The sequence below is a fragment of the Bombus pascuorum genome, chromosome 3 (assembly GCF_905332965.1).
Source record: "Bombus pascuorum chromosome 3, iyBomPasc1.1, whole genome shotgun sequence".
NCBI classification, from domain to species: domain Eukaryota; kingdom Metazoa; phylum Arthropoda; class Insecta; order Hymenoptera; family Apidae; genus Bombus; species Bombus pascuorum.
In genome coordinates this window covers 18,605,699-18,627,220 of record NC_083490.1, presented here as the reverse complement: position 1 = coordinate 18,627,220, position 21,522 = coordinate 18,605,699, and the positions used below count along the sequence as shown (strand labels likewise).

General features: G+C 40.9%; 1 protein-coding gene and 1 long non-coding RNA gene across 2 annotated transcripts in view; both read right to left on the bottom strand.

Moving 5' to 3' along the window:
* LOC132905511 (stress-activated protein kinase JNK) overlaps positions 1 to 8,957 on the bottom strand; it is a 46,350-nt gene extending 37,393 nt beyond the window's left edge. Inside the window, exon 1 of the mRNA XM_060956882.1 lies at positions 7,980 to 8,957. Within this exon, the coding sequence (XP_060812865.1) occupies positions 7,980 to 8,026 (47 nt within the window). The 5' untranslated portion in view covers positions 8,027 to 8,957. The remainder of the gene's footprint in view (positions 1 to 7,979) is intronic.
* LOC132905532 (uncharacterized) overlaps positions 1 to 9,382 on the bottom strand; it is a 46,775-nt gene extending 37,393 nt beyond the window's left edge. Inside the window, exon 1 of the long non-coding RNA XR_009657816.1 lies at positions 9,144 to 9,382. This is a non-coding gene — a long non-coding RNA (uncharacterized LOC132905532). The remainder of the gene's footprint in view (positions 1 to 9,143) is intronic.
* Positions 9,383 to 21,522: the final 12,140 nt, after the last annotated feature.

The window sequence follows — 21,522 nt, the reverse complement described above, 5'->3', positions numbered from 1 at the left end:
CGGTGTCGCTTTCGGTCGAATAAAGGTGAGAAGTAACTGAGAATAAAATTGGTTTCTTTTATCAGCGCTGTTTCAACCATACGTACATAGGTACTAGAAAATATGAACACGTTGCTGACATTTATTTGCTCGGCATCAAATAAATAATTCACAAGAGTGCGCGACGATGGAAACGGTAGATTCTTTTCTTGGCTATTCCTCGAATACGCTAACATCCATCGAAGATATATATATACACGTTACAAAAATCTGCTCTCCTCTATAAAGTAGCAAAGCATAAGAAATTTCTCCACGTATTTTAGCCGAGACTCAACTCCAATTCCGAATAAATTCAGAATCAACTGCACAACAATTAGTAGACTGTATGTAAACGCAATGATGTTGACGCAATTTTTCATTCTTATGAACGTAACTACTAAATTTCTAGATAACTCGCATGGTCTGGACTTTGGTCGATTTGATATAAAACAAATAGTTAGGCACAATTAATGAGGCTAAACAAGAAGAAAAGATTTTCTATCTCGCAAAGACATTGCGATTTCTCTTTGCTGCGTTTGTGGGTTTTCTCGACGACGAACGGTGCGATTAATTTCCTTCGAATACCGATTAGGAGTGAGACGAAAATCAAACGGCATAACGAAGGGTCGAAACGGGTCCTGTTAGTGCAAGTTGGCAAACAAAAGCCGGTAGTTAACGCAATTGTCCCCAGGGATCCTTCGGCCGAAGCCGATTAAGCTCTGACCGATCTTTGATGCCAAGTAATTAATGGAATCCAATCCAGCGTCCACTCGCAGTTGCTCCCTCCTTGCTTTCGTTCTTCCCTCTGTTTCGGCACGGTGCCAACTTCTCCCTTTACCACGACAATCCGTTCCTTTCATTTCACTTGCTAAATCCTCCTAATTCGAGTGAGTTTATAATTCTAAACTACCGCATTTCAACGTCCAAAACTAACATTTTACGCAAGCGCCGGGTCTGAAAGGTGTAAGTACCAGCAGCTCTTTCGTTAACTGCGCGATTAGATATAACGCATATCGCGCGTGCAACTATTATCCAATCAGAGTACAAGCGTTGCGCATTTCCGTGCTACACGTGTCCCTGCCGATAGACAATGAATATTCACTGACCGAAATATCAAACGCGTGGCAAATTCATCGACAGGGACACGCGACTCTACTATCGGTACCGGTCGTCATTTTTTATACTTTTCCCGAACTCAACATGAAAATCTTGATAAAATCAACAAATCAGCATTGAACCAACGTCCGAGCGAACAGCCAACTATCGTAAATCTTGTTTCAGAAGAAAAACTACACTAGTGTTGAAAAGTATCCGAGCAGTCACTTGTTTCGGACAAGAGGATACTTATGAACTGTAGCGCATATGTATATCGCGAAGCTTTTCAGCAATTACGTTTCATGTTGCCTGTCCGATTGAAACGAGGCAAGAGGCACGATTATTCGCGCAGAAAGAGATTCGAGGGTTCGATGAAAAGAGATTGCTACCAGAGACTTTGTGGGAGCGCGTAACATAGGAGACGCATCCATTAATTAGAGAACAAGCTATGCATCGAGCAAATACACCAGCCAACCCCATTTGATTCAGCCTAAGTGCGGGCTAATTATCGCATTTGTGTATAGGAAGCAAACACACAGTCTCTTGCTACAGTGATCTCTCCTGATTACATAGAACCAACGCGAAACATAGAATCATAGTTCTATCAACGATTCATGCATGCGAACCTATGGAACAACACGACAAACTTATTCGCTGATTTTCCAAGTAGCCGATAGTAACTTTCATCGTGAATATCGGTAGCGTTATTAATCCATTGGTCTTTTATGCGAATCTAGCGATCTTCAAAGTGGTTAGATTCCTTTGCCGTTTGGCACTCGACGTTCTACGCAACACATACATTTGGAAAATCTCGCTTTATCGAAATCGGGAAATGCGTAGAACGATAACGTAGCAAAAGCTTCAAAGAAAACGGATAATAGGATGAAGAGAATGACAAATGACGATTAAATAAATAAAAATTTAAATAAATAAAAGACGATTTACATTACATACACATAAAAGATATAACTTAGAAAAAACGAAGCTAGCACCCCGCTGGGGGTAGCCACCCACATGCTATATTTATTTTTATTTTATTTTTTTTTCTTCACCAATAAGATATAACACTTTACCAAATGTCCATAAGGACAAATTGTAAAATAACCAAAATAAAATAAAAAAAAAAATTACATACATAGACTCTACTTAAAAAGCTAGCTAAATGCAAAAGCATTATTCCATCTGTTGAGAATGCCTCCTATTCCAAAACTAATTAACAATATTCTGTAACAATAAGATGGAAAAACTGCTTTGTGTCAAAGTACAAGATTAAATTTTAAAATGTTGAAACATAGGTAATTTAAATAACTATGGGTGCGCGAGTACCTGAAATTATGAGCCTGAATCGGGTCGACAATGCTTTTAGGACTCAGGTATCTTGAAAGTTTGTCAATGCGTAAACATATTCAGGAATCTGATTTTCAACTCGGGACATGAGTCATCTTGTATTCAAACTAAATTTGAGGCCGACTTGTGCCTAAAGTAAAGTTTTTCTTGTACACGCTTTAACTAAGTTTCAGTGCAAGAAAACAGAAAAGTTAAATTGTGAATTGAACATCGGATCCCGGAATAACGGGTACTCGAATACGATTTATTTAAAACAGGCCTACCTTAGGAACCTATCTTACGGTATATCAGGAACATGTGCGTTAGGTGGTTAATTTCTGGTGCATTAGAACGAGAACCACGAGGCCGGACCAGAAAATTTTTCTTTCTCGACCCGTATATTGGATACATTAAGCGAATATTCATTACGCACGAAAAGCTTCCGCCGTATTTGTATTTCCCTCGGTTTATACCTTTAGACTGTATGATTTATTATTATTTAGTATATATTTGTAAATTCCCTAGAGTTCACGTGGGATAGGGACTCTTTTTGTTTTGTGGGTAGCAGGACTCTTTGTTTCACGAACAAAGCGATCCTCTTAGGGTTTTACGGACAACCATGTTTTAGAAACACTGTTTTCCCAAACAGACGGACAAAGAGCAACATCGGAGACAGACAAAGGCACAGAATAACCATTTAAAATTTTGAAGACTGACGGAGGAAGATCGGTAGCTCAGGACGTTGAAAATCGATTCTCGATTTTCAGACTTCAGAATCGATCACCTGAATTATCCCAAGATTTACGATCTTGCATATTTATATATTTTTCTATATTATATATTGTTGAAGTGGTCGCCACTTCTAAGAAAACTCTACATCTGGTCTTCGGTTTTCTCAAGCGATCTGGACCAGCTTACATTGTATTCCACACTTTGTACTTTAATATTCACAATATATATACTTACAATACCTTACAATTTACCCACGCGTTTCTTTAATTCCACATACACCGAATAACCTTAACATATATATTATATTATAAATATTTTGTTCTCCCGTTACGTGTCTCTCGCACACTTTTCCGTGAAACGCCAGATCGATGAGTTTCAATTTGAACGTTGAGTATAGCAACGCAGCTCGTTTCGTCAACTATTCTTTTCATTTCTACCATTGATTGTATGTCAGTTTGCACATAAAAAAAAATATACAGTCCGATAGTTGAGAGAATGTATAAGCGCAAAATAGAGACGTAGCAATCCCGGTTATAAACAATCTGTACGAGTAACAATATATGTTACGTCCCGTAGTTATACCGTACAGGCTGAATTCCGTCCCTCGGTCAGGACGGTCACTAGAAATGCAAATAATTAGTCAGACCGCAATAATCCTAAGAAACTACAGTTTGTGTTATTACAAATAAGACAAAGCATTTCAAGTCGAGAGGTTCCTTATGGTTATTGCCCCATTAGATAAAAAGGGAGAAACCGGGATTTTCACCCTCAAGCGACCAGTGACCGAACTTCACCGAAAGTCACCGAACTTGGCTGGTTTCTCAGCAGCGGATCAGTCAATATCTCGGCGCTGGATTCACATCTTTAACTCAGTCAACCTCTCTACACTGATTTCTCATCATCAGTTCAATCAACATCGCGGCACTGGTCTATATCTACTTTAGATCAGTCATCTAGTTAACTTATATTTATACGCACCGGGTGGAACCATCTTGGCTACAAGTTGTTGGAATAAAGTGTAAACTGTAACCTGTTACCGCAGGATTATAATCAATTCAACCACCTTTATTATCCTAAACGAAATAGGGGGTCGATCACTTGGTGGCGTCGATTATGTAATCGTAATGGGAATTTACGACTCCCGTTGGCGCGCTTCCTTGCAATCGCGTCTCTCCGCGAGCGGTCGAATATACTACATAGCCAAACTATAGTTTACTATAACTAGAATCTTCCATTTCTCACTCTTGAAAGCGTATCGTAGATTCAGAAAATAATTAAGAAACACATCTTTGCAACAGCACGTTACGGTTGTTTCCTAAATTTATTCCTTCCGATATATTGCATTTCAGAAATTATTTTCACAGAAATAACATTCAGCGTACCTCAACATATACAACTAAATACATTACATGTACATTATCTACTACGCAAAAATTACTTACTAGGCGTGTAAGAAACACGAAAACGTTTCACACCGAAGGGACCGCACGATCAAGCATACAGATAATTCGTTACCTTCAAAACGTAGAGATAGCATCGAAGGTGATACGTATCGATCGAAGGTAATTGTGCGACAGTTGTGAGTTCAAGATATTGGTAGAAACAAATCCTCTACGATTACGTACCTGGAACAAAAAGAGTACGTTCGATTAGAGAAACTGGTTGATCCACAAGGACTGTTCACGATGACGATAGAACACGTATTTGCTTGCGTACACAGATTGTCTCGCATCGATACATCAAGTTTTAACTCTATAAAGTCAAAAGGCCAAAAGACGTATCATAAAATGTTTTCAAATGACGCATGACACGATACCGTGTGTCGCTACACGAATAGTTAGCTCGATTAGCTGAGTGGGATTTTAAAAGAAAAAAAATCACAGGCATAAAGCGGATAAAGAAAAATTGCGAAGATAGAGTATTGTCGAAAGCACAGGATAGAGTGAAGAGAACGAGCGATGGAAGAGGGTGTGCAAGAGCAACTTGCGAAATTTGAGCGTCGAACGACAGGAAGAAGGGGGTCCTAGAACGATTCCGCCATAAATCAAACGACCCTCTTCAATTTCGCGGAGTTAGTGCACCATTCTTCTCTCGATTCAAGTATTTCCCGCTTTTTTCACAGGGCGGCCTTGATCGCAAGGGGTTCCTAAGTTGGTACGCTGTAAACTCGACGGTGGATCGATATAGGTGACTATCCCGAGCCACCAGGCAGCCGAATTCTACGTACCCCGCGCCTTTTCGATTCGCGCGGGCGCGCTAGATTTCATTTACCGCCGATTACGCACAGATAACCCTGCCAAGTACTATCTCGACAAATGACGAGGCGAATCAGAAAGATTCGTAGAACGATTTCGGAGGACAACGATAGACAGGACGCAACACCAACTTTCTTATTCATTAATTCGTTTAACGTACTTGCAAGAAATTTTATTCGATTAATTCGATGGAATCGTGTAGATTTCCTGATACGTGTACGTAGTTCGGAAGGTCACAAATATAACAAATACCGTTTTTTTTTTTTTTGGAAATATTTTTAAGAAATTTCTTTTTAAATCCATATCAAAATATCTGTGCGATTCTATCATCGATGAAATATCGATATGAATCGAGTACTCTTATTGCCATCGATTTACATATCGGATACATATTTACGTATGGCGAGACAGTAATCCGTTTATAGTGCGCGCGACGTCCGTTCACTTGCCTTTCGTCCTTTCATTGACCGGTTTGGCACGAATTAATCCTTCCGATTATATAACGTGGTCGACGGCGGAAAAAATATATCAAAAAGAAAAAAATTGATCTTTAGGCAAAGGTATGCTATTCATCTTCTTGTACGAACAACTTTCGTTCTCATTCGTTATCAATGCACGATGACCAGTGGCACGCAATCTCACGATATCGATTCTACGTTCTGCGAATTCGAGCTGAGCTTTATTTTCACAGGTCGTTGGAACGATCAATTTCAAGACGACAAACAATTGACGCACCGTCCAAATAATCCAATTTTCTGCTAAATCGGAATCATTTCGCGAAATGAAAGGCAGGATAACCTGAAAAGTATAACAAGTATGTATCTTGTTATAATCGCGATGCTCGGATCTATTGTACGATAACGATAACGGTGATGATGATGATGATAACGAGAACGATAGCGCGATATATTTCACAGAAAAGCTTTCTTGTACGTGGTAAATCAATGTTAGCGTTACGAGGGAATTCGCAAACTAACGAAGACATGAAAACGGTATAAGAGGTAAATTTACGAGTGTACAAATAACGCGGGAAATAAGTTGGGGAAAAATGTCGCATTTCTCGAACAGTTGTGACTAATATGGCGACCAGTAACGTGAACAACAATTTCGAAGCAACATGTTTGCAGAGATAAACGAACATAACGGAAACGACTTGTGTTAGAATCTTTTGTGTACGATACGTCTGCACGTAATTTACAAAAGGCATGAGTTGCGTGACGGCGCGCATCGAAGCTCGTTCTAGTATTACGGACTATTAAGTTCAAGTTATCGCCAACTTATCGCTCAAACTATGCGGCCGCCTTGCCAAATTCTCTTTCGACGTCTTTGTTTTTCTCCCTTTGTTTCTTCGTGCTTCTGTTGGTATATTACAAACTTGTGCAAACTCTTGCCAGCTTAAGGCTCGGTTCACACTGTCGGCCCTCAAATTATAATTATCCCATGGTTTCCAATACAAGTTTACACTATGAGAAACGCACCTATCTCAGACCAATCTCGTCCCGACAACGATCCTTGAAAAGAACATTTTATCGTTGAACGTGACGTGTTGTTACGGCATTGCTATAACTTCGTGTAATTGCTAACAAAAATTTGGATCTCTTTTTTAGCGCGTTTTAGCCACATATTCGACGAATGTTTATCTGGTAAAATATTCTTTCCACGGTACAACTATGACTGACAAACCAATGACAAACAATAAACAAAAGGAACAATTAATTACAAAGACTGGACACGACCGTCTCGGACGAGTTTACTACAGTCGCTAGAAAATCAATATCCAAGTTTGTATATGTGCTAGTATTATTTGAGGGAGGCGACCGCATTACCACCCCCCTCACCTACAACGGTTTCCTTCAACACATGGCGTTTCCGAACGATTTGTGTTGAAACAAACGTCTTACTCGTGTTCGACGGAATCAACTTTTCGCAAGTCTCGCTATTTAAATAATTAAATTTCGTAATTAATAAGAATTCGTCAGGCATAAGAAAACTATGAAATAATCGTTACCGATATCTGCGATTCTTTTACAATTTTATGCCAGTCTTTCTCAAAGTATTAAAAGTCTTGTGCGCTTATTAAAACGTGGTTACCCAAGTAACAAATGCCGATAAACGTTTAGTCGTAACAAATTTGGTAATAAAAAAAGCAAATGTTTACAAACGAATCTTACGACCTAAAAGCTGGCTGATCGTCATAGTAAAACAGTAAAACCGTAAAAACAGTTTTTCTACTAACGGTACTGTGTAGTTAGTAAATTATTGTAAGGAGGAGGAGGTTCCTGGTCTCTTTCCTAAACGCAACATGTAGGTGTATCGATAAAAGAGACCAGTGGCAACGTAACCCCTTGAAGCAGTATGCGAGCAGATAAAGTTTGAAAAATTCACGTCTATATATCTATTTACGATCAAAGAGGAAACCGAGAACGGCGCAGGATTATCTGGATAATATGGGCTCGGTTCTTCGTAGTCAATTTCACGGCCGATTCAACTTTTGATCGATCTGCCAGACATAACTAAAATACCCCGAATTTCTCGTAACAGAACACATCTTACCTTGTAAATATCGATCCTCGTTGCTTCCGTAGGAGTGTCACTTGCATCGAGTCAAAGGTAGCTGATACAAGGGGAGAAAACGTTCGAGAGTATGATGGTAACGTTGCCCAGTAAGGATCTCTAGATCGATAGCAGCAGAAGACTCACGTGAATCGAACGTCCAGTCACGAAGATGCAAGGTAGAAAGATGTAAGGTTGAACAGTTGAAACTCACGAGTTTGTTCTCTGTTATTCGTTGTTCGTTGTGGAAAGCGACACGTGGTGGGTCGGAGCACACGTCTCCAAGGCTCGAACAGATATTACCCGTATCGCAGAGAAACTTTATTTATCGAAAATGAAACCGAGTAGCACGCACAATAATTCAATCATTCACTGCATCACTCGTATCACGTATGGCGTACACAGTCTTCTTGATTATGTTCGGTAGCCTAATCAGAGTTCAAAAAAGCAGACCACCCAACTGGAAGCAGCGGTAACTTTGAAAATCTCTGCACTTTGAGGACAGTAACACACGGCGTCAAGTTTACACTAAAATCAACATGGATGTTGGCGAATAGACTTCACTTGCGGCATTCGGAGCCGTTGCAACGAAAAGCACGCGATTTTCACTCGAAACGACAGATCCGTGTTATTGTGATTTTCGAAACATCGAAAGGTCGAATGCAGTTTGGTTTCTCAAAGAGAAATGGAAACAGGAAAAGATGAAAATAGAAGACAGGTACGGCGGCAGAGGAGAGGGGAGCGAGAAATATGGGGGAAACAAAGGAAGAAGCACAAGAGGAAGAAAGGGGTGCGATAGTAAGAGCGAGGAAGGAAGAAAGAGCAAAAAGGAAGATGAAGGAAAGGCAAAGCGAAGCGAGAGAAAGGAAAAGTACAAGCGGGTGGATGATAACGATGAGATCCGTAAAATGTCCAAGAGACAGAAACGAAAAGACACAACGCGTGTGAAGTGCCACGCACGACTGATCAGCCCGTAGCAAGTTCGGGGCTGGGGCTAGCGCCTGCGTGATCTCACCTTCCCCCACTCCGTCCGCGCAACCCCACCATCACGGCCATCCAACCCTCCGACCGGTGGACTATCTCGGGACGATTCGGGATATTCTCTTGTCGTGACCCGCCGGTCACAGTGCTCCCTTGAACCGGCGCGACGCGACGCATTAGCACCGCGTTTACTATTTTCTTTCCTTTCTTTTTCCACCTTTCCGATCGCGCGTCGCGTCGTCTTCCAAATCCTTTTTCCGGCCTGGTTCAATCGAATCCACGCGTTTTATTTTTCTACGCCTCTCTTTTTCTTGGTCACTTTTCCTGTAGTTACATTTCAAGCCAGTAATTCGTTAGAACGAAACCAACGACAAGGTACTAGAACGTACAATGGCTGGCGAAGGTATTCGAATATGTGCATACGAGTATAGTATATGTATTACAGGAAACATTTTGAAATTTCATTACTAACGAAATTCGACTATCATGATTATATAGTAAAAAGGTAGGTAAAGTAATAGAACGCGATGTGGATCTAACAAGTTTCGATCGTTATCATGCTCGAGACGATAGCATGAGACTTAATTCGAAACTGCATTCCTGTAGACTTACGCGTTGATAAAAATGCCCGAGCAAGTCATGCGCGTATTGCGGAAATATTTTCTGAAAATCGACGCTGTGCTATCTATAAAAATTACGCGGGAATTAACCGTTCAAGTAGAACGAGATTCTTATGTACGTAGCTAGAAAGGAAGTACGCATATACCCAGAATATTTATCGGATGCGAAGCATGATGTTTAAATGAAAGGTATCGATATACGCGAAGGTATCGGTGCAGGAATACGGCCAGTATATTCGACGGTCGATAAAAAGTACAAAGATAGAAGGGAAAAGACCGTATCGACGCGCAGCGAAAAATCGATTCGCGAACGTAGATTGTAAACGTATCTTGGGCCGCGCGTTTCACTTTCACACTTTACTTCTCTCTGTCGAAATCCGCTTAGCGGCCCAGCAAATACATATATGTATGCGTATCGTGGCGCATCTACAGCTCAGAGCACGCGATAAAAGGTGGTGGTGTATAAAAGAGCAAACACATTTACGGAAATGCGGTCGAGACACGTGCCAGATGCCACACTCGTTCTCAATTAATCTCGTTCCTCTTAATCTCGGCGAAACAGTAATACTCAACAGCTGTGGATTAATTAAAGTTAATAGAACGCAGGCACCGGAACGTTTGGAAATCGCCTCGCGAGAAACATCGCGGGATAAACTGCATCAGTGACCATTCGTCCGTTTGATCCTTCTTCTGTCGCCAATTCCGCAATTCGATCTCGAAGTGATAGAAGATAGACGAATTTCTTAATTTGTACGACCGAAAATGAAGGAAGAAGCAAAGTGGTAGATTCTCGATTTACGGCAATAGAAAATATCGGTGAGCAAAGGGTATCGTAATGAAAGGGGTGAATCAAAAAAGGAGAGGACGAGAATGTGTCTCTAAATGTTCGTGTCGATGCGTGGTCGGTCAGCCACCTTTCTGTTCCTAAAATAACCCTTTTGAAATAAGTTTCACCCTCTTGCGTGAAAGGGGCCAAAGTACGTCACTCGCTGTCGGATATGGCGCTGAGATGGTAACCAACTATTCGCCACGATCACTCTCAACTATAAAAGTACCTAAGCGTTACGACGCATATTTCGAACAGTAGAAACGATAGAATCGGAGAAAATATTCTCCGATTACAAATTCATTTTTGTTGTACGTTTCCGGTTCACTTTTCACGGGAATCGGCTAAAATAGGTTAAAAACGTGCTCTTGGAGGAAAGACGTCGAACGACCGCTATTCGTTCACAAGAGTATCGAATCAAATGAGATTTCTTTTCACCGAGAGGAAACTCACTTCCCTGTTGTTATCGGTTCGCTCTTACTTAACCGAGGCTCCGTCTATTTTTGGTTATCTCAATGAAACGATCTTTCGCTTACGATAAGAGATCGATTCGTCACGACAAAGAAAATCGTAATTCTATTTCAACCCGTATTCATAAATATTAGGATGCTTGCGAAAAGAGCCCAACCTAAGACCTTGACAACCATAAAAAACTATTAAAGTCATTAACAACTACTATCTAATTTCAAATCTCTGACAACAAAGAACTAGTGTATCTAGAAAACAAGATTCCCGATCATGATAACGCATAGCAAAATTATTTTGGCCAACACTTTTGGCGGAACGATCACACGCCTGTCGAATTAGGAGTTTCGGCTCCCGTCAGCTTGGAAATTATCCTCGACAGCTGTGACAATGATGTTCGCCGTAGCGTACCTTCAACCAGTTCCTAGCAGGTACGCGGAAATATTTATCATGCAACTGATGCTCACGAATTTTGCGACACTCTATCTATACAAAAAATTAGTAAAGGAGAAATAGATAAATTATAATTTTAATTTACGCAGGATGTATCTGTATCCGCACTGCGTATTATTTGTATCCGTAGAATATACCGACATAGTTTAACTGAGAGAACCTTAAATGATTTATATACATTCACAAATACCAGCTGTCGAGAGCGATTGTATTCCCAAATATCGTCGTTTCGACGCAGACCCTATTTATTACTGTGACTGAATAGCATGGTTAACGGTACCTAACGTTCTTATGCGCTTATTCTCCAAGACACAGACGTAGGCAATACCGATGCATCATTTTCATCTATAGAGTTGATGAATAACGTCAATTATGACTTTGAAAAACGTTTCCAAATGACGGTTGACGAGCTGTAACGTCAGAAATATGAAAGAACCCATAAACCCTCGTTTTCCTGTGAAACGTGAATTCTATTCTCGCATTAGCTGCGTGTCTATCTTGTAACTATAGTCATATCGCGTTACTCGCGATTCTTTTTGTTATGTTATCGTGTGCTTTGTTAACTGATAAACACACGTTTAGCGTCGTCCCAGCCGCAATCCTTAGCATGATAGTCGTTGCGCGTAATACTCGGTACTCGTTCCTAGTTAATCGTAATCGGCACATCGTCAAAGATGTATACGAGATGCAATCACACTGAGGCAAATATATTTGTTAACATCGAATGTATACATCTTCGTTTAAGCGTGAATTTAATTCGAGAGGAAAGAATGGTGGAAGAAGAGAAGTCGCTAACAAGAAACAAGGGAAAGAAGAAAGACGAGGGAATTGCCAGCTCGAGAAAGCAAGGGGCGAGGGTAGGAGTCAAAATCGATAAAGCAAGATGGCGGCATATAGTACTGCAGAGTACCGCAGCCTAGCTACCACGAGATTATCCTCTGTTACTACTCCTACCAACCTACCCACTTACCCACCTACCTACCTACCCATCAACCTACCTACCTACCTGCCTACCTACCTGCCTACCTACCTACCTACCTACCTTTCTACCTATCTACTTAGGCTATCTGGTCACCGGTAGGTATGTGCTAGCAGTTTCAACGCAATCAGGAAACCATACTTAGGTATCGCACTTAAGCGTAGGAATTTGTTCAAATCCTTACGAGGGATTTAAGGTTCTAAGGTGTCTGACTTGTTAATTTATGAAACAGATTGTGCAATCAAAATTGCATAAATCGTTGTTATAGTTGTAGATTTTATACAGACCCATTAGATAGATCGCGCGACATTCACTAACTATGCTACTGTTGCTACGTATCCGGCACCAGTGATCGAGTCGTAGTAGCGATCAGACCTTACACCTTCGCGTTACGTTGCATGAGTAATGGTAGGTAACCAAATGTTAAACAAATGTACAAGTTTTAGAATAGTTTTTACATTCCTGGAAAAGAATAAATATACAGACAAGAGTCGCTAGTTGTTGATACATGCCTCTCGATTTTATCATGATAACGATTCACCATTAACTTCCCACTTGTTACTTTCAGATCAAAGATCTGTGTCAAAATATCAATAGCTTCCAGCTTAAAAGAAAAAAGGATCAAAATCCGAAAGAAGGAAGATTTACCGGCATCTTTCGCACAAGTTCGCTAATCGACTCGCTGGTTATTTTTTTCTTCTTCCTATTCAATTCCTTCTATTTTCTACTCTTTTCGTACTTCATCCATAGCCATTCTACGCGTTAAATTGGTTATTTTTCTTTGGCATTTCCTTGTTTTCTTCGGTAGAATTTGAAGCAACGACCGCTTCAAAGGATTTCGCATTGACTCGCGTTGCTTTTCATTCCAAGACATATTTACCTCGTTATTAGCGGCAGTATGTTAACGAAAGCAAGTATATTCGGAAAAGAGGCTTCATGTACCATAAAAGTATATTGTAATACTTGCTTTCGTTGTCGAACTAAATGGAGAGAAGTTATCAACGCTGATATTTTCCATTTCTCTAACTTCCACTTCCGTCCTTATCTTTCGACGAGCATAATAACTATGATAATGCATTGCATTCCAAACATTTTTGGCGAAAAACGAGGCGGGTGAGTCCGTGAAAAGGAGAAGAACATGACTGATTTAATGCATCGTTCGATCGAGCTGAAGCAAAGCTCGAAAGTCGGTGACTCTTCCCGATGAAAATAACCGTAACTTCTTGCTAGACGAATGCGTTCGGTCACGCGATAGAATCCGAGTATTAAAGCTGAACTATCATGTTAGTTTCACACGATATTTACACACTTCTCATACGAGGTTTGTGAAAACAGAAATGCAGCAAGGAAGACAATCGTTTTCCATCATGTTGAGGAGCAAGCAGCGGAAAATCGTGTCAAAGTGTCGCGAAATTAAAAGAAGAATAATCAGCGCATCGCATGTCGGTACGGGTTGACGCACTTCTCTGCGTAAGTATTATGAACATGAACACCTATTGACATCGTACGAAATGCGATATTCAATCCGCAGTATCAAGAAGACGATTGATCAATCAGAATTTTGTATTCGTTCAAAGTAACGATTATATGTATACATCGCAAGCGCAAATATTTCAATTTTGAACTACATCGGCTTATATTATGCGGTGAGGACAATGTCCGGGGCGCGAAAAGCGTGAGAGGATGCGACATGTGAAGGTCGCGCAACCCGAAAATCCATATCCATTACGTTTACCGAGAATCACGCTTGCGCGATTTCGCTCCGGTATCGAAGAAAACACGACTAACGACCCATCCTCGGTACGATACACTTTCCAACGATTAATAAAATCATTACTTAGCGCACAAAGAAGGTTCCTTTGCCGTTCTTACGTTATTACAAGCTCGTCGTACTCATTCCTATCCTTTCGCTATGTTTTTCTCAATTTCGCGCGAGGAAAATTCGTTTTAGATGCGCTTTCCATAGCTAACTCTCGGTTTTTTTTTTTTTTATTTTGGTTATTTTACAATTTGTCCTTATGGATATTTGGTAAAGTGTTATATCTTGTTGGTGAAGAAAAAAAAATAAAAATAAAAAATAAATGTAGCATGTGGGCGGCTACCCCCAGCGGGGTGCCAGCTTCTCTCAGTGACTATTCTGAAAATGTCCCCATTCTGAATGGACCACACTTTGACTTTCACGATATATCGACATGATACAGTCCAACAATCGTGGAAACTATCGTCAGCAGGATTAATTGCATAAATAAGTTAGAGGGTGGAGAGCAAGCTACGTCCAACTTAACGCGTCAATGATTTTCCAAGATACAAAAAGGGGATTAGGAGCACTCACCTATTCAGGAAGCTACGACAAGTTCCATATCCCTCGCGAGTGATCTCTGTAATAAAAAAGTCAAGGCGAAACAATATAATTAACGAGATACTCGAGAAGCAGAAGCGGTGAAATCGTATAATTGTGGCAGGGGTAAGGCGCGAAAAAAAAACGGAAGGGGATACGATGAATCGGTTTCTCCGGTGCGCTGCACAGCACGGCCAACAAAAAAAAAAAAAAAAAAGGGTACTTGAAGGCTTCGTCACCCTCGGTAGAAGTATATCGAGCGAAGATTCCCGTTTGTTTTCTGACTGGCAGGATTTACTCAGCGTACATCCCTCCGATGCATCCCCGCGAACAACGGGGGATGTTGTTTTCGCGAGCGCAGTTTTCTTCGGTCTCCGTTAGGGAAGATTCCAACGAACTACTCCATAGGGAGAGAAGTGGTTTGGGAGGGTCATTCCCGCACCTATTTCGCTCTCTCCTTCGTGCTCTGTCCACCGGTGTCATCCCGATGCATCCTCTCTAATTGAAACCGATATACTACGTTCACGCATTCAGTCTCCACGGATTAAATTCTTCCGGGACTTCAAGATCCAACAAATCACTGATTCTTCTTTGCTTCTTACATCTTTTCTCGAATATATATATGTAATAACGTAAATCCTTGAGGTAAATAAGACGATCGATTCTGGAAAATCGAGTCTATTTTGGGAATAAATTAAATTGTATACAGTAACAATTAATAACAAATGTATTACAAATTTTAGCTGAAAAATCGAGGATCGATTTTCTAAGTCCTAAATTACCGGTCTTCTCTGATGATCGAGTCTATTGAGTAAAATGGCTGTCGGTAAAACAAAGCAAAAGTAAAATATATCGGTTGGTGGGTAGTTTGAATTCTATAGAATTTACATATATATACAATAAACCGTAACTTTAATGATCGAGCTATGTCCCTCAACTCATTACGGACTAACGTTACGTTAACGCAACCCTTCGTTTCTAGCTTTCTTTCAGTCAACTTATACAATATTATTGAGCTGTATGGAGAAAACTGGGAAAAATCCCTAATTGTCACCTTTAATTCTACGAGCAGTATCTTTTCTTCTATAAATCTCTTCGAAACAAAGGAGATCAAGAGTACACGTATTTCGAGAAATTCATTTGCCTCGGTTTTAACTACGTTGGAATACAATGATATTTCACGCATAGGCGTAATTACACAGGCACCCACACAGGTATTAAAACAGGACACTTACACAGGTCATACTCATTACTGTATAGAGAATGGGGTTCAAAGTATTTAAGGGATTAGTTACTAGCTAAGTCTAGTCTGAAAGTAATTGGCCAACAATCAACAATTCTTGCACACGTTGTTAATTATGTCACTCGCTTGTATACATCAGGTTCTGTAGTTCTGTTTAATAAACATCATTGAATATTATTTTATCATAAACATTGTGTCTTCCACAGATTATTAATCTTAACTTTAAGATTAAATTCTAACAAACTAGAACATCGCCAACTGCGACGTTTCAATAAAATTAATACAAGCAGTTATAATTACAGGAAATAGCAGCGCCGCTGATTTCCTGATCTCCAGTCGCCAACGAGTTAATTGCTTCGCGTTTTAAAATCATCTGCGCTAAAATTCAAGTGCTCCGATATCGTGTTTAATGCGGGAATCAGCGAAATTTGGACGAAAAGCGCCACGTAGATATCGGTCAATCGCACTCCGACCTAAAGAGGCACGCCTTGATTGTGCAACGTCCAGACAAGGAATGGACTGCTCCAGTCCGCTATAATTATTTAGATTGCCGAGTACATCAAGGGCTCTTCCGCTGATGCCCCCGTGCGCGCACGGATCTACCAACTTATCAGCTGCTAGCGCACATTTGTATTTTCAGACACGACAATTACCAACAACCAATTGTTGTATATCTGCTCGTCATCGACGAATTAGATAAAACATTTCAGGGGAAGGTACATCCGCTTTTATCTTCAAAATATGATTTCATTAATTTATCTGAATCGCTCGAGACACTGCGCGAGACATTAGAGAAAAAAGCTATCGTGTTATGTTGCTGAATAAGTTCTACTCACCATAGCAAATCTCCTACAAATTACATCTTCAGACACCCCTTCAATACGTAGGTATTGAGTTACTGTGCTTGTTTCATAGAAATTTTCGAATTCAGATATACAATATACTATACTACAGATATATAAGAATAAAAAGCACTTCGTTCGTTTACACAACGTAAAAATCGTAGATCAAACACGAGGATCACCGACGTTATGAATTTATTACCGTCAAAGTTTACTGGTTGGTAGGACGTAACTACGACGCAATTGGAATTTGCAAGCATGTTGCGAAACTAGGAACAAAAGGAACGATCGTTTTAAAAAATAACTTTCGCAAAGTTAGCTACTCGAAAGTTTAGACCCGTGCTGCGGTTCGATTGGTTTCGCCTTGACGAATCAAATACAACCATATCGGCTCGAAATACATCGAAGAAGCCCCCTTTCCGCATAAGCAGTCCGATTAAATTTTAATGAGAACTTCGGTACCGATCGCCGATTCGAAGCGAATAAATAAAAGTAGCGGGTTTTTCTGGGAAAAACCGCGGAGAATCCTCGGCGACGTATCGTTAAAGTTTTCAACGCGATACCGACACGCGGCAAGAATTTCTAATAGGTCGAAATTCGTATTAGCGATTCCGCTCACAAGCTTGCGCCTAGCACCGCGCACTTGCTTCGTAAATCGACAAATTTCGTTGGACGGGCTTGTCGTATGAATAACGACCAAACTGCGATGGAAGATGTCTTTTTAAGACTAATAGACACAGATATTCCAATTATACGATTCTTAATGCTTTCAAGCTCTTCATGAAAGTAGAAATAGATTAATAATATGGAAACTTTCCTCACAACTGAAGAAAGAAGGAGACTTCTCAAGTAAAATAAACGAGTTTCGTTACAGCGAGCATTACGAAATATTTAAATCGAATTGCACGAGAGATAGACACGAAAATGGTGAATGGGTTTAGGTTCAAACGTGCGTCGGCGAAACATGGCCAACCTGTACAGTTCGCAATCACTTAACGAGCACTCTGCTTAATCAGAGATTTAAGATGCACGATACTTAGGCTTCCCTCTGGCAGAGCAGAATACGCGAAGCAGCAAGGCCGTCAGAAAGCATTTAATTTCCGGTGGATGATCAGAATAGGAAAAAAGCGAGGGCAAACGCGAATTTATTCGAGGTACAAAACATCTTTTGGTTAATTAGATTCAACGTATAAGGGGGAGCTCGTCATCGACGAATTAGATAAAACATTTCAGGGCAAGGTACATCCGCTTTTATCTTCAAAATATGATTTCATTAATTTATCTAAATCGCTCGAGACATTACGCGAGACATACAGATATTAGAGGAAAAAGCTATCGTGTTATGTTGCTGAATGAGTTCTGCCCACCATAGCAAATCTCCTAGAAATTACATCTTCAGACACCCCTTCAATACGTAGGTATCGAGTTACTGTGCTTGTTTCATAGAAATTTTCGAATTCAGATATTATTACGAAAGGACCCCCAAGTATCGTTTACCCCAAAAATTATTTGAATACATTCGAATTATCGGAATACGAGGATAGCTGGGTTAAAAGCGTTATTCTAATCTTTGTCAAAGACGTTTAAAAGGGTTGGCATTTAGCGATTGAAGCCTAACTCGTAACAAAACTAACTTCTTACTTCTCCCATTTCGAGACACAATCGAATTGGGACTAATGGCATTAGCGAGATTGGCGAGTTGCTTGAAACTCGCGTAACTGAGCTACCCCTTCACAGATGGCACCCAGCTTGCTATAACTTTCGTGCTACGACATCGGTAAAGAAGATGCCCCAGGACAAGCGATTCTAAAGTTCCTCTGTGAAAACCGACATCGTTCGAACGGCAAACAATGTTTCAAATCGATTGTCGGAAAATGTCGTGAGAATATCCTGCGTAGCGTTATGTTTTCGTTATGCAATAAGCAGAAAATTATGATAATTTCAATGAAAACTCTTTGTTTTTCGCTGACAATGGGACGGCAAGAAGAGAGAAGAAATATGAGGAAGAGACGAGGTATGGAATAAGAGAAAAGGAAAGAGAAGAAACAGAATTTCGACTTCGATCAACTTCTTTCGAATGTAAGCAAAGTAAGTAAATATCGAAGAGAAGAAAGTACGGTTAAAAGAACTGTGAGACCAGCGTACAAGCGGTACAGCGGAAAGAAACGAAGAGGAAAGAAGAGAAGAGAAGCGAAGCGAAGAGAAGAGAAGAAAGGAGCGGAGATGCGGACGCGTGTAGATTCGTTCGGTGGACTAGAGGGTGAATACCGTTGGCAAGAGCGAAGGTAGATGCGGAGGTGAAAGTAGCAGCGCTAGAGCGACAGCAGAGCGGCGAATCGGAGGGTGAAGGTGGGTCGACCGAGAGAATGACGGAGCGGTAGACCGGCAGAACGGCAACCAGAGCGGGAGAACGAGAAAGCGAGAGGGTTCAGAACGGTGGATGAGGATGGTCGGGGGTGAGGAAGGAAGGGAAATGGCAACGACGATCAATACTTCGCCACGCCTCGCGCCACCACCTACTCTGTCGGAGCGAAGCTCGACTTTTCCGACCATTTCGTCTCTCGGTCAAGAATGGAAACCATCCTGGATATGTCTTGCTGCTCCTGACACTATGGTTTTTCAAAGTTCTCCGCAATTCGGATACATCGATCGCCCGCCTTCTACAAACAAGAGCTTAGTCCCTTTGGTCGATCGCGCGCTCTTTCGTCACTGTCCTACCACGCAAGCTACGAACTACCGAAACACCCACCTTCCGACGGTCTATCGTTTACAGTTTATACGTGCTCTAGTCAACCATCTACCCCAAGCGATACTTCATCGTCATGTTTTTTGGAAAGTCACCAACTAGTCGCAACGAAGCTACTTTTCTCGTTTGTTCCAAGAGAATATGAAATTGGGACAAACGATCACATATGTGACGAAACGGTTAGGAAGTGGCTAGGTACACATGACCTCGTTCCACGGGGTCACGATACGGGGGTGTGCGAAAGCACGAGATGGCAGCACGCTACGGCGAAATAAGAACTTTTTACTATCCTTCGTAGCTTTTATTTTCGTTACGCTCTGCGCTTAATTTATGTAATCTTGTCAACTTTAACCATGAGGTCGATGCATTCGAGCAGATTAAACAAAACTTACGCGTACTTGCTTCGAATTTCGAGAATCGGCGAACGATTGCTATAAGCGATAATTCATCTTCTTCGGAACCTCGTCTAGGGCTTTAAGCGAAAATCGTAAATTTTACGAAAACAGCAATTAAGTAACATGCTAACGCGAAATAATATTATTTCGAACAATGGACTGGTAACATGATTCGAAAAAGAGACAACGCGAGGAGCAAGCGTGACTTACCCCTGACAAGGATTTTACAGCAACGAAATTACAGTTCACAACTCGCGACTAATTCGGTTTTCTAAACTGGACAGCGAACGAAATCGAAAGATTTCGAGAGAGTTGGAAAATTCTCGTACTGGAGAAAATGTATAATAAACTAATAAAGCTAGTACCTACAAGTCGATGAATCGTTATTGTTTAAATCGAATCAGAGCAACGTGCAAAGCAGCGGTAAGCGGATTTAGATATATCGATAAATAACTACGGCAAGCGAAAAGCAACAATGGTGAAAATTGTACAAGAAGGAATATTCCAGGCCAACGATCTGCGGTTCGCAAAATTAAGGTCATAGCCAAGACCGTGGCAACGGAAGAACGAAAATATCGTTAAATTCGACTCGACGATGTCAAATACGAATATCGACATCGATAAAGGAACCGGTGACGTAGAAAGGATCTGATTTATAACATCAAAATTGAGATGGAAAGAACGCATTGATTACGCTGAGCGCGTGTCGCGTATGAAAATCACCCGCGTGACCGATCAACACTGTAACCCACAGCGACAATCCGCTATCGTACTCTGAAAACTGGCTATTTTTCTCCATTAACCATCGATGGTAGAAAGTTTAGCAAAACCTCGAAGGGCACGATAGGCAATTTGTTCCATAGAAAAAGAAAATACGTAAAACGTACGTGTAAACACAGGTTTGGGTAGCTGCCATGCAATCCATTATCGCCCCCTCCCCCCATAATCGAGTCCCAAGTATTCTTTGCAATAACGAACGAATCGAAGCAAGAAAACCCGAATACGCACGTCGCTCCAAAATTTTTACACGCCACGCCCACTTTCTACCGAAACCATTCACGCGATGCACGATATTTCGTTTTGACTATTGCACTATGCACGTAATTGACTATTGCTCGCGATTGTAAACACGATGTAAGAATACATCGATGAGCAAGGTATATCACGTTTCTTTGGGGTAAAAGGGCGAAGATACGATCGGTCAGAATTTATTGTCAGAAAACGCGTGGCGCGCTGCATCGTGCGTAAACAAGCTACGTTTACGCGTGCTTTATCATCGAAGGGTCGTAATTGTGGTATACCAGCGGCGATAGTTTTGTTACGATATATAGAAATCTCGGACGCAAGAATAAACGCGAGAATAAACGTAGGAATAAAGGTAAAAAAGGGCGAAAGAAGCTGCTCAGTACCGTGTGATTCCACAGTCGAAACGTGTAAAACGCGGGTACTATTCGTCGATAAGAAAGTTCGTACGTATGATACCCAGATGAAATTGGAAAAGACAGCAGAAGATCGCGATACGACGTCGAGAAGACATGTTTCGCGTGTCCAGATGCAAAATATAATATACTTTCTAACACAAACAGGGGATCGAGTAAGTTCGATGTAAATAGCTCGATTCCGTTCGTTTGAGGAAACGATCAGGGGCGGAACGA